Source organism: Rosa chinensis, chromosome 5 (genome assembly GCF_002994745.2).
Source record: "Rosa chinensis cultivar Old Blush chromosome 5, RchiOBHm-V2, whole genome shotgun sequence".
Taxonomy (NCBI): domain Eukaryota; kingdom Viridiplantae; phylum Streptophyta; class Magnoliopsida; order Rosales; family Rosaceae; genus Rosa; species Rosa chinensis.
In genome coordinates, this window is record NC_037092.1 from 56,260,078 (window position 1) to 56,275,776 (window position 15,699).

The 15,699-nt window shown below is 44.7% G+C and overlaps 1 protein-coding gene across 1 annotated transcript; it reads left to right on the forward strand.

Moving 5' to 3' along the window:
• The first annotated feature begins 1,680 nt into the window (after positions 1-1,680).
• On the forward strand, positions 1,681-3,144 carry LOC112163700. The gene has a single exon (XM_024299980.1). It carries the CDS (start codon positions 1,681-1,683, stop codon positions 3,142-3,144), a length of 1,464 nt encoding a protein of 487 aa, XP_024155748.1.
• Positions 3,145-15,699: the final 12,555 nt, after the last annotated feature.

Below are 15,699 nucleotides of genomic sequence, written 5' to 3' on the forward strand. Positions count from 1 at the left end.
AGCTATGTCTAAGCATATCAAGCCATTATATATCACGACTCATTTTGAGGGATATCCGATCTCTAAGGTGTTAGTAGATGGTGGAGCAGCCGTGAATGTTATTCCTCTTTCGGTTGCCGAAAAGTTGAAGAAGACCAACAAAGATATCGTATCATCCGAGATAGCCATCCGAGATTTTTTAGGTGGTAGGAAGCAAACTAAGGGAATTCTACCCTTAGAGGTCACAGTAGGCAACAGGAGCATGATGACCGGTTTCTTTGTCATAGATTCCAAAACTTGTTATAATGCTATCCTTGGGAGAGATTGGATACATCAGAGTATGTGCATCCTATCGTCCATGCATCAGCTTCTAGTATTCTGGAATGGGGATATTGTGGAAGTAGTGGAAGCTAACTCTTAACCATTGAAAGCTTCGGCCAATGCAATTGATGCCCAATACTACGAAGAGGAAATTGGGTGCTCAGAAATTCAGAGGGAAGATGGTACAGGCCAAATTACAAGGATAACAATGCGAAGAGCACTGGCCCTAGGAGCCAAGAAAGTTCACGAGGACTCGGAGCGGCCAGCATTGGCGGACCTGTTTGATTCCATAATCCATGGATAGTGGCCGAGAGAATGGGATACTATCGGCCGCAGTTGAATCAACAATGAGGAAAATGTTATCTCATTGGGCCGAAAACTCACTTCAGAATGATTCGGCCATGAATTTGTTAAAATTTATCTCAGAAGGAGCACCGGAGGATGAGCTGAAGCTAGAAGACATCGGCCCTGCACCTGCTGAGTTGGAAGACGACCTTACTGAAACTCAAGAACCACTAGAAGAACTGAATTTAGGGACCACCGAGGAACCTCAGATAGTCCGGATTAGCAAGCTCCTGCCACCCAAGATGAAGGAAGATTTGAAGGCTTTGCTGACTGAGTTTCAAGATTGTTTTTCCTGGAGTTACCATGAAATGCCAGGTTTAGATAGAAGCATAGTAGAACACAGATTGCCTATAAATCCCAATTGTAAACCTAATAAACAACCTCCTCGGCGATGTGCCGCCGAGATTTTGCCTAAAATTAAAGAAGAAATGGAACGTTTATTAAAGGCCGGTTTTATTCGAATGGCCAGGTATGTTGAATGGTTATCTAATATTGTGCCAGTAAGGAAAAATAATGATAAGATGCGCATATGTGTTGATTTTCGAAATCTATACTTAGCCAGACCCAAGGATGAATACCCAATGCCAGTGGCCGACTTGCTTGTGGATGGTGCGGCCAAACATGAAATCCTTTCTTTCATGGATGGGCATGCTGGATACAACCAAATCTTTATAGTCGAGGAAGATGTTCACAAAACGGCGTTCAGATGCCCAAGCGCAATAGGAACATTTGAGTGGCTCGTTATGCCATTTGGGCTCAAAAACGCCAGAGCAACCTATCAAAGGGCCATGAATATGATCTTTCATGACCTTATTGACCACACAGTCGAAGTTTACATTTGATGACATTGTGGTAAAGTCGGCCAAGAAATAAAATCATTTGGCTGACCTTCGACAGACATTCATACGGATGCGAGCTCACAAACTAAAAATGAATCCGGACAAATGCCTTTTTGGAGTATCAACCGGTATGTTCCTTGGTTTTGTAGTTCATAAAAAAGGAATTGAAATCAACAAAAACAAAACCAAGGCAATTATGGATGCACCTGCTCCGAGCTCAAAGAAGGAGCTCCAATCATTCCTAGGGAAAGTAAATTTTCTAAGATGTTTCATCTCTAACTCGGCAGGCAAAATTCAGCCGTTTTCTTCACTTTTGAGAATCAAGGTCGAAGATGAGTTTGTTTGGAAAACAGAGCACCAAGCGGCATTCGATCTACTTAAGCAATACTTATCAAACCCACCCGTCTTGGTACCCCCAGTACGTGGAAGGCCTTTGAAGTTATACATATCGACATTGGATAACTCAATAGGAAGCCTACTAGCGCAAGATAACGACAATGGCAAGGAATGTGTTATGCATTACTTGAGCCGGATCCTCACTGATGTGGAAACTCGGTACATGCCTATTGAGAGGCTTTGTCTTGCATTGTTCTTTTCAGCAATCAGGCTTCGGCACTACATGTTACCCTCGGTCGTCCAAGTCATATCCAAAACTAATTTAGTAAAGTACATGCTGACTCGGCCTGTCATACGAGGCCGAATTGGAAAATGGACCATAGCATTGTCTGAGTTTACGTTTCAATATGTGTCTCAAAAGTCCGTCAAGGGCCAAGCATTGGCCGATTTTCTAGCTCATCACCCTTCGACCGAGTTTGAGGGAGCTGAGGAGATTGATATTGGGGCGGTATACGTGGCTTCCATGACCAACAACCACTGGACCATGTATTTTGATGGGTCTAGTACTGAGTTTTCAGTCGGAGCTGGTGTTGTCATTGAAACGCCTGAAGGACAAAAGTTCCAGTTTGCTTTCCAATTAGACTTTACATGCACAAACAATCAGGCAGAATATGAGGCTCTTATTGTTAGGTTGGAGATTCTACAAGAGATAGGAGCACGACAGGTTCTGGTGTTTGGAGACTCTCAATTGGTCATAAACCAAATGCCTAAGGAATTCAAATGCACAAGTTGGAGACTTTTATCTTATCAACCCTTAGCTGACCAGCTCACCAACACGTTCGATAGAATCTCTTTTGCCCACCTCCTAAGGGGACAGAACATGGAGGCCAATGAGATGGCCCAATTAGCCTCAAGGTTACGAATCCCCAAAGTAGACGACTCCCGAGTCATCAAGATTGCCAAACGTACCCTCCCAGCTTTAGAAGAAAGAGGAGTCTCAGAGGATGTTTTTGTTATCGACATGGAACCAAATGATTGGAGACTCCCCATCATCAAGTTCCACAAAAATCCTCAAGGCAATCATGATCGGAAGACTCGGTGCTTGGCTGGACATTTCGTTATATACAAAGAAGCAGTATACCGCAAAAGCTCCGATGATCTACTCCTTCTTTGTATAGGGGGGCAAGAGACTTTGGAAGTCATGAGAGATGTCCACGAGGGGATATGTGGTGCACATCAGGCCGGAATCAAAATGAGGTGGTTAATTCGAAGGCACGGCTTTTACTGGCCGACAATTCTAAAGGATTGCATTGAATTCGCATAGAGCTGCAAGAAATGTCAAATTCATGCACCTATTCAAAGAGTTCTGGCCGACGTCCTCCATCCAATTGTTAAGCCATGGCCGTTTTGAGGTTGGGCCATTGATATTATAGGGAGTATTAGACCACCCTCATCAAAACAACACGTATAGATTTTGGTTGCCATTGATTATTTCACTAAATGGGTAGAGGCAAACCATACGTTACTATTTCTAGTCAGACAGTGATCAAATTTGTGAAGGAAAACATTATACACAGGTTTGGGATACCTAAAACCATAACGGCTGACAGAGGTTCAGTTTTCATAGCCGAAGCAATGCATGAACTCACAGATAGTCTTGGTATTAAGTTAACTCGCTCGACACCTTACTATGCCCAAGCAAATGGTTAGGCCGAAGCCAGTAATAAAGGCATTATAAATATACTCAAGAAGATGGTTCAAGAGAATCCCAGAGATTGGCATAATCTGTTATCAGAGATATTGTGGGCTTTTCGGACGTCCAAACGTACAGCCACATGGACAATGCCTTTTGCGCTAACGTATGGGCATGATGATATGTTACCTGTTAAGGTGAAATTAAAGTCACTTAGATTTGCTGCTCAAAATGAAATGGTAGCTGACGACTACACTCAGGCAATGATTCAGGAACTTGAAGAACTTGACCAAGAGCGAATGGACGCTTGCAACCAAATGGAAGCACAGAAAAAGGTTGTGGCCCATGCATACAACAAACGAGTTAAGTCTAAGTCATTTGCTGAGGAAGATTTAGTTTGGAAAGCCGTTTTGCCTATCAGAACTAAAGATAGACGTTTCGGAAAATGGTCACCAAGGTGGGAAGGCCCGTTTATCATCGATCAAGTGTTAGGAAAAGGTGCATATCAAGGGACCAAGATGCAAAGCTACATGCAATGCCTATCAATGGGCAATTCCTTAAGAAATATTACCCTACTACCTGGGAGATGATGGAGCAAGAATTGTAGTGTACCATGTAGGGAAACATTCGGCCAAGTGTTGGACTTGTAAACTCGGCCACCTATGTTATGTTGTATGTGTTTGCATAAACAACGTTTAAGCACAACCCTTTATTTACATTATCGGAATTTACTTTTATTTTCGTCGGCCAAAGTTAAACTTGAAGTGTCAGCCGAATCAACCAAATTGTATTGTCCAAAGTCAAGTAATTCATTTAGCCGAGTTAAACAGATCGGCCAAGACGGCTAAGGTAATTTCGGCCGAGGTGGACAAGAGTCTCAGCCGAGCTTAAGATGTTGATTTGGCCGAGCTCAAAGTAAGGTGAAAGACAAGCAATAGGACCTAGTTGGCCGAAATATATGAAGTCAAAAGAGGCCGAATCAATTGAAAAAATAATGGTCGGATGATCAACCGGTCACATACGCAACCGGCTGAGTTATGGTCCTAGGGTCATGTACAAAATATAAGCCGAGCTGAATATCAAATCCCACTATAACTACATGTCAAAGGGTAGAAAAGACCGAAGAACTTCCTTAACATTTTCCAAGTCTTTCATACCTTGGTCGACCTTTCGCTTCAAGATATCTCTTCTTTTGTTATACGACTTGACCGATGACAAAATTGAGCTATACCTACTAAGATCTTATGTGGGAATAATGGTTCGGATGGTGGCCAAAGTGGCTTTGACTTGTTCTTCAGCTTCGGCCAGCTGCTTCTTCAAATCAAGCACTTTTTGCCTTCCCTTGTCAAAAGAAGTCTTCAACTTGTGAAGTTGGCCAAGATCGGTAGACTGGCGAATGTCTTCATACTCAATTTTCAACTTCTCACCGGCATCAAACTCTTTTTGGGCCTCTAGACAAGGAGAGAGACTAAAATTCACAACAGCCAAATGAGCATGAACTTCATAAGCTTCTACCTGAGATAAATGGTTGCATGAAATAAGTACTTCAACTGCCTCCCTAAAGGCGAGGAAACTAGTCTCGGTTACTGCTCTCATATCATAACCCAAAAACTGTCTGATCGATTCAAGTGCAGTCTTAGTTTCGGTTGTTTAAAGCTTTTCCTCTACAAGGCTCGTGTTGTTGTCTAGCGTATCAAAAAATCGAACTAACTCCAAACCAAGATCAGCTGCTATTTAGTCCTATAAAGAAAGAAACACGAGATTGACTTAATTCAGCTAGGGCGAGCAAAACCTGAAGTTCTTGAGTTACTCACCACAGGCTCAGCCGACTATGAGGCGCAAATAATAACATGATCACTTCGAGGTATCCCTTCAGTAGGAGGAGACGTAAGCATTCCGAACATAGAAGGATTTGATTCAGTTGGGTTGAGAAGAGCCAACTCCAGGGTTGAACAGCTTCGAGATTCTCGTACCTGCACAGACAATAAAGGTTCGAGCTGTTTCTAGAGTATGGGAGCGATAAACACCAATTCGGATTGAGATATCTTACCTGGACAGGCATTTGGTGGTTAAGCAATGCCTCCCAGCCAAGTACGCCAATGTCTTCCACATCCTTAGCAGGGTTGACTGGGTTTACGAGTTGTTGGTCGATGTTAGAAAGCTGGTTCTCACCCAAGTCCTGCAAAAGAGAAGAATCAATAATCACAGACAAGCAAGAAATAAAATCCAAGAAGGGAATATGAGAGGCTCCTGTCCATGTCAATCTCGACCATGGAGCTCTCAGGAGGAGGCAAAGAGTAATCAATACGGCCATCTCCCTGTCAAGATTAAGAGAGTCATTTAGCCAAGCACAATTCATATAATCAAGAAGAGAGAAACACACAACTTTAAATCAAGAACCTACCTCATGTTCAAAGTTTTCCGACTATGCTTCATCGGGTAAACCTTCGTTGTCGGCCGAGCCCGTGCTGTTGGTTGAGGCATCACTGGTTTCGGCCGCATCCTCAGCTCTGGACATGATGTGATTTTCGGCTACAACATTTTGGCTATTATCCATGTCACCCTTGAAAATTATGTCTTCACTAACCATAATGTCGGCTGGATTCGTGACCGAACTCTCCACCACGTCAGGTAACTTCTTTACCTTCTTGGTAGGCAAAGTTCTTCCCGACTTTGATCTTCGTTTCTTTAAGGTTTGCTCTGAAAGATAGCAAAAATTTAGCAATTAAAGAAATTAGCAATGGTCGGACAGTGAGTTGGGATTTACCTTCCTTAGATAATTCTTTGGATTTCGACTTAGCAACCGGTGCTTTCTTCTTGCCATTGCCTAGAACACAAAGCATAAAATTAGAAATGTATTTGAGATCAAAGGAAGTTTTTTGGTTGAGATTACTCACCTTTTTTGGCAACCAAGCCCGGAAATCCATACAAGGCAATACACTCGATTGTCTGCAAGTCCTCTCTAAGTTTCTTCTTAATAAATGTTAACCACCAAGCTTGGAAAGTCAAAGTTGCTCTATGATCAGGTTCGCGGGCGCTCAGGCCAGATCTCTCAAACTTGCCAAACTGTGTCTGATAATAAAGAGTGACGGCCGAACAATGCGTAGTGTCTGTAAACCCACCTCTCCATGAAGAAAAACGATTTTGGGACATTAGAAAGAAGGCCGGACAACTTTGTATGAAGCCAAGTTGACGCGCAATGAAGTTTGGAAGATAAACCTCAACCCCTGGCCGACCCAATGTACCCTTGAGACCATAGTTTATGTCTCAAGAAATCAGAATGCTCCCCTAAGGTAGAAGTACTGACAAGTCCAAAGACCTCTCCCATGGCTTTGTTATGTCTAATGCCAGACAAGAAGGATAATCTCAGCTACAACATATGGCAAACTCTTCCTTGGTCATGCTCTTTTTCGAAAGGAAGAAAGCAAAGCACTCTGCTACTGAATGTGCATGAGGACCAAGAGAGATGATCTGGCGGCCGAGAATCATAGTGGAATCAAAGCTATGACTTGGTCGAAGCTGACCAAAATAAGTTTGCACCCATACCTAGAACATCCATAATGGCCCTCCAACATCCAGTGTCATATTGTTGGTCACTACATTGCGCAAAGTACGGTAAAGATAGGCAAGGACAAATGGACCAAGGGCTAAAGGTTTACCTAAGTGTCACGGGCCGAACATTGTAATGCGCAAACCGGACCGTGCGGCACTTGCTAGCAAACAAGTCAGCCAAGTGAGTACCTTACAAGGAACAATGAAAGCCACACGATATTAAAATAGTGCTAGCAACAAGCAAGAACACAATTATATAAATGTTGGGCAACCGCGAAGAACAATGAATAATCGAAAGGAAAGATCAAAGGGCAATCTCATGAGACACAGATGATTGAATAATTCCTCTTTTATTGATGGTAAGACGGCAAGAGAGGCAAAAGTACATGTTCTTACCTATACTAGTTCACTAGTCCAAACTATGCCGACTAGGAACTCCTCCCCCAAAGAGCATATCGGCCTTACATGAACATGACAGGAGGAAACATGAAAAAGGCCGAGGAGACTAATGCTAAAATAAAATAAATTACATAATTTGTAAATTACCAAAACATCCCTAACACACAAGCAAACCAACCAAAGGCTTGACTAATGACCTTGGACAAGGTTGCTTGCAGCATTACAAGTCCGGCCCCTAACATCCTCCCCCACTTAAGCTGTCGACGCTCTCAACGACGACTTTGGCCTTGAAGTCTTCAATCTTCTACTAGAACTTCTTCTTCAGGTCTTCAACATTCTCCCAACTGGTTTCTTCATCTCCAAGACCCTTCCACTTGACCAGGAACTGCTAGCATGGGCGCCTTGACACTCTTGTCACTCTCTCTGCTAGGATGTCCTCCACTTCTTTCGGCTTGGGTGGTCTGATGTCGATGTGCTCTCGAACAGGCTGGTTGTGTGCTTGATCTTCATGGTCTGGCTGGTGCGGCTTGAGGTTGCTGACGTGGAAGACGGGGTGGACTCTCATCCAGGAGGGAATATCGACTTTGTAGGAGCATTTCCCCACTTTAGAAATGATGAGGAGCAGTCCTTCATACTTCCAGAATAGTCGCTTATCTCTAGAGAGCAGGAACCTGAGTTGTTCCGGGAGCAGCTTGACATGGACCATGTCTCCTGCTTTAAACTCCCTGGGCTTGCGGCCTTCATCTGCCCACTTCTTCATTCTCCCCGCCGCTTTCTCTAGGTAGGCTTGAGAAATCTCGGCATTGGTCTTCCACTCTTTTGTGAAGTTGAAAGCACGCGGATTCGCCCCTTTGTAGACTTCTTGCACAGTATGAGGCAAGAGATCGAGGCTGTTAGCCAGTGACAATTTCAAAAGCACTCTTGTTGGTGGATGAGCTCTTCTTTGAGTTGAAACAAAATTGTGCAACATCTAGCAATTGCGCCCAATTCTGCTGATTGGCATGAACGAAATGGCACAAGTATTCCTCCAACATCCCGTTAAACCTTTCTGTTTGCCCATCAGTCTGTGGATGATAACTTGAAGATATTTTGAGCTTAGACCCGAGCAGCTTGAATAGCTCGGTCCAGAATGTTCCCGTGAACCTAGTGTCCCTATCACTGACAACGTTCTGAGGCACACCCCAATACTTCACCATATGTTTGAAGAAGAGGCTTGCTGTGTCTTTCGCCGAGCAATACTTTGGAGTTGGCACAAAGGTGGCATATTTTGAAAACCTGTCAACCACTACCAGGATGGCTGATAAGTCTCCCACCTTCGGGAGGTTAGTAATAAAGTCAAGGGAGACACTCTCCCAAGGGCGAATCGGAATGGACAGTGGTTCCAATAGCCCTGGAATCTTTTAACGCTCAATCTTGCCTTGCTGGCATGTTAAGCAAGTCTTGGTGTATTCCGTGATATCGTCCCACATCTGGGGCCAATAGTAACCCTGATTGAGAAGTGCATGGGTTCTCTGCCATCCTGGGTGACCTACCCAAAGGGTGTCGTAACACTCCCTCATGAGCATTCTTCGTAGTCTGTCAGCTCGCGAAACAAACACTCATCCTCCTTTGGCCATCAGTATGTCACCCTCCATCCAAAACCGACGGCTCTTCCCTTCCTTCACCATTTTTATGAGGGATTGCGCCATACGATCCTTCTCCAAACTCTCCTTGATACGTTGCCTAATGTTTGTGGCAATGATACTGCTCAACAAAGCGGCCAACAACTTGAGGGTGGCAAGGTCTGCCTTGCTAGTTAGAGCATCCGCAACTTGGTTTGTGTGCCTAGCCTTGTGTTCGAACTGGAAGTCGAACTCTGCAAGAAACTCCTACCACTGAGCCTGCTTTAGAGTTAACTTTGGCTGGGTCAGGAAGTGGCTGACGGCAGAATTATCTGTCTTCACAAGGAACTTTGACCCCAACAAATAGTGTCGCCACGTCCTCAAACAATGAATCACGGCTAGTAACTCTTTCTCTTGAGCCGTGTACTTCCTCTCAGCTTGCGAGAGTTTATGACTTTCATACACAACAGGATGCCCCTGTTGCAGCATAACACCTCCTAAGGTGAAGTCAGAAGCATCTATCTGAACTTCAAATGGCTGATTCAGGTCAGGTAAGGTAAGGACCAGATCTTCCATCACGGCCTTCTTCAAATCTTGAAAGGCCTTCTCACAATCACTACTCCAGTCCCATATCACTCCCTTCTTCAAGAGCTCAGTTAAGGGGGTTGTCTTCTTTGAGTAGTTCTCAATGAAACGTCGGTAGTAATTAGCCAACAGAAGAAAAGAACCTAGCTCTTTCACATTCTTGGGGTTTTGCCACTCCTTTATGGCTTCTACTTTCTCCATATCCATCCTGATTTGACCCCTTTCAATAACGTGACCTAGAAACTTAATGATCACTTGCGCGAAGGAGCACTTCTCGCGCTTGACAGTTGATTGTCCCGCAACCGTTGGAACACCAGTTTCAGGTGCTCTACGTGTTCTTCTAGGGTAGAGCTATATACCACAATGTCATCTAGATAGACTACCACAAACTTATCCAAGTACTCGTGGAAGACTTGGTTCATCAAGGTGCAAAATGTGGCTGGCGCGTTGGTCAACCCGAACGGCATCACCAGGAACTCGAAGGAGCCATAACGGGGGACGCACGCGGTCTTGGGTTCATCGCCTTCTGCAATGCGAACTTGATAGTACCCCTAGCGAAGATCTAGCTTTGTGAAATACTTGGCAACACTGAGTTGGTCAAACAGATCTGCAATCAGAGGGATCGGGTACTTGTTGCGCACAGTGACTTTGTTAAAAGCCCGATAATCCACACACAATCTCCAACTTCCATCGTGCTTCTTTTGAAACAACACGGGGGCACCAAATGGGGCTTTAGATGGCCTAATGAATCCTGCCTTGAGCAGGTCCTCAAGCTGCTTTCGAAGTTCCACCAGTTCTAGGGGAGCCATTCTGTAAGGCGCCTTTGTAGGCGGTTTGGTCCCCGGAAGCAGTTCAATCTCATGGTCCACACTCCTTCTCGGGGTAATTCCTTGGGAAGTTCGGGAGGCATCACATCTACATAGCTCTCCAATACCCCCTCGATCTCCTTCAGAATCACTTCTCCTTTAATCTCATCCCTTATCAGGGGAACTGCTACATAGGTAGGCTCATCACGCTTCACACCTTTCTTGAACTGGAGGGCGGACAAGAGGTGGGGTTCACTTGGTTGTTCAATTCTTGCGGGAACCACGCACGGCCTTTCTCCCATAATGAGCAAGTGTTGGGCACTAGGAATGGGAATGGCTTTGTTAGCCAACAAGAACTCCATTCCTAATATGACATCAAAGTCGTCCATCTAAACAACTACGAGGTCGGTCTTCCCTTGTCAGTGACCCAACTTGAGTAATACCTCTCGAGATAGGCCCTTTGTGGGTTTGGCCTTTGAGTTCACAACTTTCATGCGGCCCACATCCTTCTCCAACTTCAACCCCAACCTCCGAGCTTCAGCTTCTAACACAAAGTTGTGAGTGGCCCCTATGTCAACCATCACGCTCTTGGTTCCTTTCCCATTAATTCTACCATCTACGAACATCAAGCCTTTAGCTTGGGACTTCTTAGGTGATCGTGGTTGTTTCTCCACCGCACCCAAGAATCTCAAAGCTCCCATGTGACCAGGTTCCTCCTCAGGCTCTTGTTGATCCTCTATTTCCTTCGATTGAATATGAGCCTGTAGAGCAGGGAGAGCATTCTTATAAGGGCATTCATTCACTCTATGAGGTCCTCTGCATAAGAAGCATGCTAGTGGCTTTGGAGCATAGCCCGAGGGATTAAAAGGTCGAGGGGTGAAAACCCCTATCGAGGCAACAGGCTTGGACGTTGCCGTGTCCCTCGCGTTCACTGTTCTCCTGTCCCCTCCTCCTGAGTTGGAAAATTTGGACTCCGCTTCCCACTTCTACTCTATCCGGGCCTTACATTTCTGTTGGCATTCACATTCGAAAATGGCTGAGTCTTCTTAGAAGAGTTCTCTTCAAATGTGTAGTCTGTCAACCTTTCAGCAGCAGCTTGTGCGGAGGCCAAATCTTGGACCCTCTGCCGCTGAAGTTCTGTCCTCGCCCATGGCTTTAAGCCTTCAAGGAAATAGAATAGCTGATCCTTCTCTGACATATCTGGGATGTCAAGCATGAGCACAGAGAACTTGTTAACAAAGTCTCGGATGTTGTTGGTGTGCTTGAGCTCCCTTAGTTGTCGTCTGGCAATGTATTCGACATTCTCGGGGAAGAATTGAGCTTTGAGCTCCTTCTTAAGGTCTTCCCAAGTGTCAATGGTGCATACTCCCCTTTGGATGTCATTATACTTGGTTCTCCACCATAGTTTCACATCTCCTGACAAGTACATTGTTGCCATGTTCACCTTCACCTGTTCCGAGTCTGGCTTCACTGCTCGGAAGTATTGCTCCATATCAAATAAGTAATTCTCAAGCTCCTTAGCATCTCGCGCCCCTCCAAATGCTTGAGGTTCTGGTATCTTTACCTTCCTGTAGTCCGTCACAGGTTGGTTTCCCATCGCACGGATGATCAGGTACTCATCTCCACCAGCTCGTTCCTGAATGCATCAATGGTGGCTCAGACATCTTCTGCCATATTTTCCACCGTCACCTGGAGTGTGTCAAGGGCATCACTCATTGCCCTCATTCGCTCGTTCAAAACGAGAGTTTCTTACTCATTTCTCTCCCTTCCGCTTCCTCGAGCTTTACATTTTTCAAGGGCCACAACTCGGTCCTTTAGGCTCTCCACCTCTATCATCCGCGCCGCCAACCCATCTAGGTCGACGTGGTCTAACACATTAGTGATATCAATCAACCTGTCGGGCACCCCCGCAAGTTCTCCTAGTTGCTGGTCATACCAATCGAATCTTTGTTGGTTTGTCATCTTGCCTGTCATCGTAGTGAGCTTCTTGAGCCGAGTTGGCTCTGATACCAACTGTCACGGGCGGAACTTTGCAATGCGCAAAGCGGACCATGCGGCACTTGCTAGCAAGCAAGTTAGCCAAGTGAGTACCGTGCAAGGAACAATGAAAGCCATACGATATTAAAATAGTGCTAGCAACAAGCAAGAACACAATTATATAAACGTTGGGCAATAGTGAAGAACAATGAATAATCGAAAGGAAATATCAAAGGGCAATCTCATGAGACACAGATGATTGAATAATTCCTCTTTTATTGATGGTAAGACGGCAAGAGAGGCAAAAGTACATGTGCTTACCTATACTAGTTCACTAGTCCAAACTATGCCGATTAGGAACTCCTCCCCCAAAGAGCATATCGGCCTTACATGAACATGACAGGAGGAAACATGAAAAAGGCCGAGGAGACTAATGCTAAAATAAAATAAATTACATAATTTGTAAATTACCAAAACATCCCTAGCACACAAGCAAACCAACCAAAGGCTTGACTAATGACCCTGGACAAGGTTGCTTGTAGCATTACAAGTGCGGCCCCTAACACTAAGCTAAGGGCCTCCGCAATACCAGCAAACTCTAACAGACACTTGTTTGACTTAGTGTAAAATACATATTTGCATAACCAATAGAGGAGGAAAGCAGCGTGCTCATGTTGTTTTGGGTTGTGCCTCTCAACCGTAGACACATCCTCGGCAATTGCATGTTCGGCATAGAAAGTGCTATAGTTAAGCAACTTCCTTGCTTTGACATCAGCTTTTTGTTTTGCTTTCTTGTCATCCTTGTTCGCTTTGGGTTTCAGGCTAGCATGAAAAGAGGAAGGAAGGCCAGCTAAGGCACATATCTCCTCTCCATTCGGCCGAAAACCAAATATTGCGACCATATCTAGCAAGGTTGGACTCATTGGCCCAAGGGGCAGGTTCATCGTATTAGTAGCAGATGACCAAAAACACAAGGCAGGAGCAAGAAGATGCCGGTCCATGTAGATTTCTTGCTCGGACATTTTAATACTATCATAAATACTAAACTTTTTCCATGAGTGGCTGAAAAAGTACTCCATCCGTGGCACCCATTTCTTCCACTCAGGTGTCGATTTCGGCCAACTTCCTGGCTGTTTGGAATTTGTGTTCCAACTAGACCAGCTAGCTCCGCGGGTCAAGCAAGATGCATCCACCAATGAGTTTTCTAGAACCTCGTTGATGGCCGGTGGCATACCCGAGCTGTAATGTGGTCCTAATACACACTCTCTTCGCGGTTCCTTGTTCTTCGTCAACCGACATATCACAAAGCTTTGAAGTTTGTCTATAGAAGCATTAAAGGCAATTTCAAGCTTGCTTGTGAATTCGGCCAGTTGTGCTTTCGTTGCAACCAATTGTGTTTCTGTTGCTTCGCTGTCCTCTAGCCCCGTTTCGGTTTCTGACATATCATTGGCGATGGAATGCTTCGTTTAGCAATAGTGGAGTGTATTCAAACCTGCAAAAAAAAAAGCCACAAAAGCAGTGCATGACATAACTCAATCCATGTTTAACACAGAAACTGAAGTTTGCAGTTCAAATTTCAAATTTTGAAAATTTGGAGGTTCTTCTTTTGATTTCAAGAGAAAGCATAAGCAGAGCAACAATGCAAGAAATAATTGCTATGTTTAGTTGAGGACTGGACCTTCAGTGGCATCTCAATACAGCGATCAATGTTGCAAAGAAATAACAGAAAGCGTTCCAAGTTTTGGAAAGTTACCAGTAAGTGTTAACCAATAATTAAAGAGCTTTGACTTTTCAAGCTTTTGATTAATAAGGTGTGAACCATTAATCTGGGGACTAATTTCCAGATTCAAAGTGCGTAACTTTCAGGGCGCAAATTATTCATCAAATGCAAGCATCTTATGTCAATCTCCAAGATTTCATCAAGACAAATTAAGCAAGAGTTATGGTTCACCCAGAATTTTGTCAGACAAGAAGCGGGAGAAACATGAATGCATTTCAAATCTCATAAGGCCGCAATTATGCTAATTCTCAGCTTACTCACACATAGTTAAGAGTGGAAAAATTTAGACAACTTGCTTCCCCAAGTATTTCCAGCTCTCGCTTGTCGAATCAACCCAGTTAGCTGCTCATCTTCATCAGACACGCTCTTGAGATCGCTGGAGAAGTCGAACTCAAGCCTCAACCACCTTGCAGCTCCACTTCCGTTGTACCCAGATCACGGTAACCCGCCTTGCATCTCACCGACGCCAAATCCAAACCAGCAACCCACCTTAAAACTCGCCCTTGTTAAATTGGTTAGTTGCTGTTCCAGATTGATTTCACTCACAATTTACCGGCGTCAGTTGTTGATCCGAGTTGAATACTCAGATTAGAAGGGGCTTTGAATCTTTGGAATGGCTTGAAAAGTCTGGACTCGGAAAATGTGGAAGGGTTTTATGGAAGAGGAATCTTGGTTTTGGCATTCCATTTTCATTTTTTCAAGAAAGCTTCCCATAGAGGACGACCGCACAATTCAATTTATCTACTGACACACGCAAAACTATTGTTATACAATTATATGTGTGCAGGGTCAGAGTTCACGTGCACTTGCTCATGGTTATACATAGATATATTATAAATTGCTTTGCATGGCCAGGCTCTTTATTTTGGCTGATTGAGACTAAGTTTAGGTAACTATGAAAGAGTTTTCAATTTAGGCAACTTGGCCTGTTTGTCCTCTCTTGTGACCCTCCAACATCAAGGACGACAGGAAAGCAAGAATGACATTGTGGCCCTCCACATATATTAGATAATTATATTTATATGTGTTCATGCACAGAGTTCACGTGAGCATGTACATGGCTATATATATATATATATATATATATATATATACACGACCGCGTTCTGAAGAGGACGTCCGCACTTTCGTTAAAGTGCGGACGGCGCTGCTGCAGCTCGGCTCGGGGTGCGACGGAGTGGCGGAGCTTGCCGGACGAACGCCACGGGTCAGATGGACGGGTCTGCAGTCGGTGGAGTCACCGGCGACGTGGTTGCAGCCTTGCCCAGAAACCTGCAGTTGCAGGTGAGCTCGCTGCCCAGAAACCTGCAACTCCGACCTCCTCCGACCTCGAACGCTGCCCAGAACCGTCCGCCAATCCCCGAGCCGCCGGCCAAGCCTGGAACGCCGCCGCTGCGTCGCCGTCCGCACTTTAGCCAAGTGCGGACGTCCGCTTCAGAACCCGCCCGTATATATATGCCTAATTGTATTGCATGGCCAAGCTCTT

What these genes read in the sequence shown, in the direction of transcription:
- LOC112163700 (XM_024299980.1), top strand. Translation starts at nt 1,681, where the DNA reads ATGGATGCACCTGCTCCGAGCTCAAAGAAGGAGCTCCAATCATTCCTA.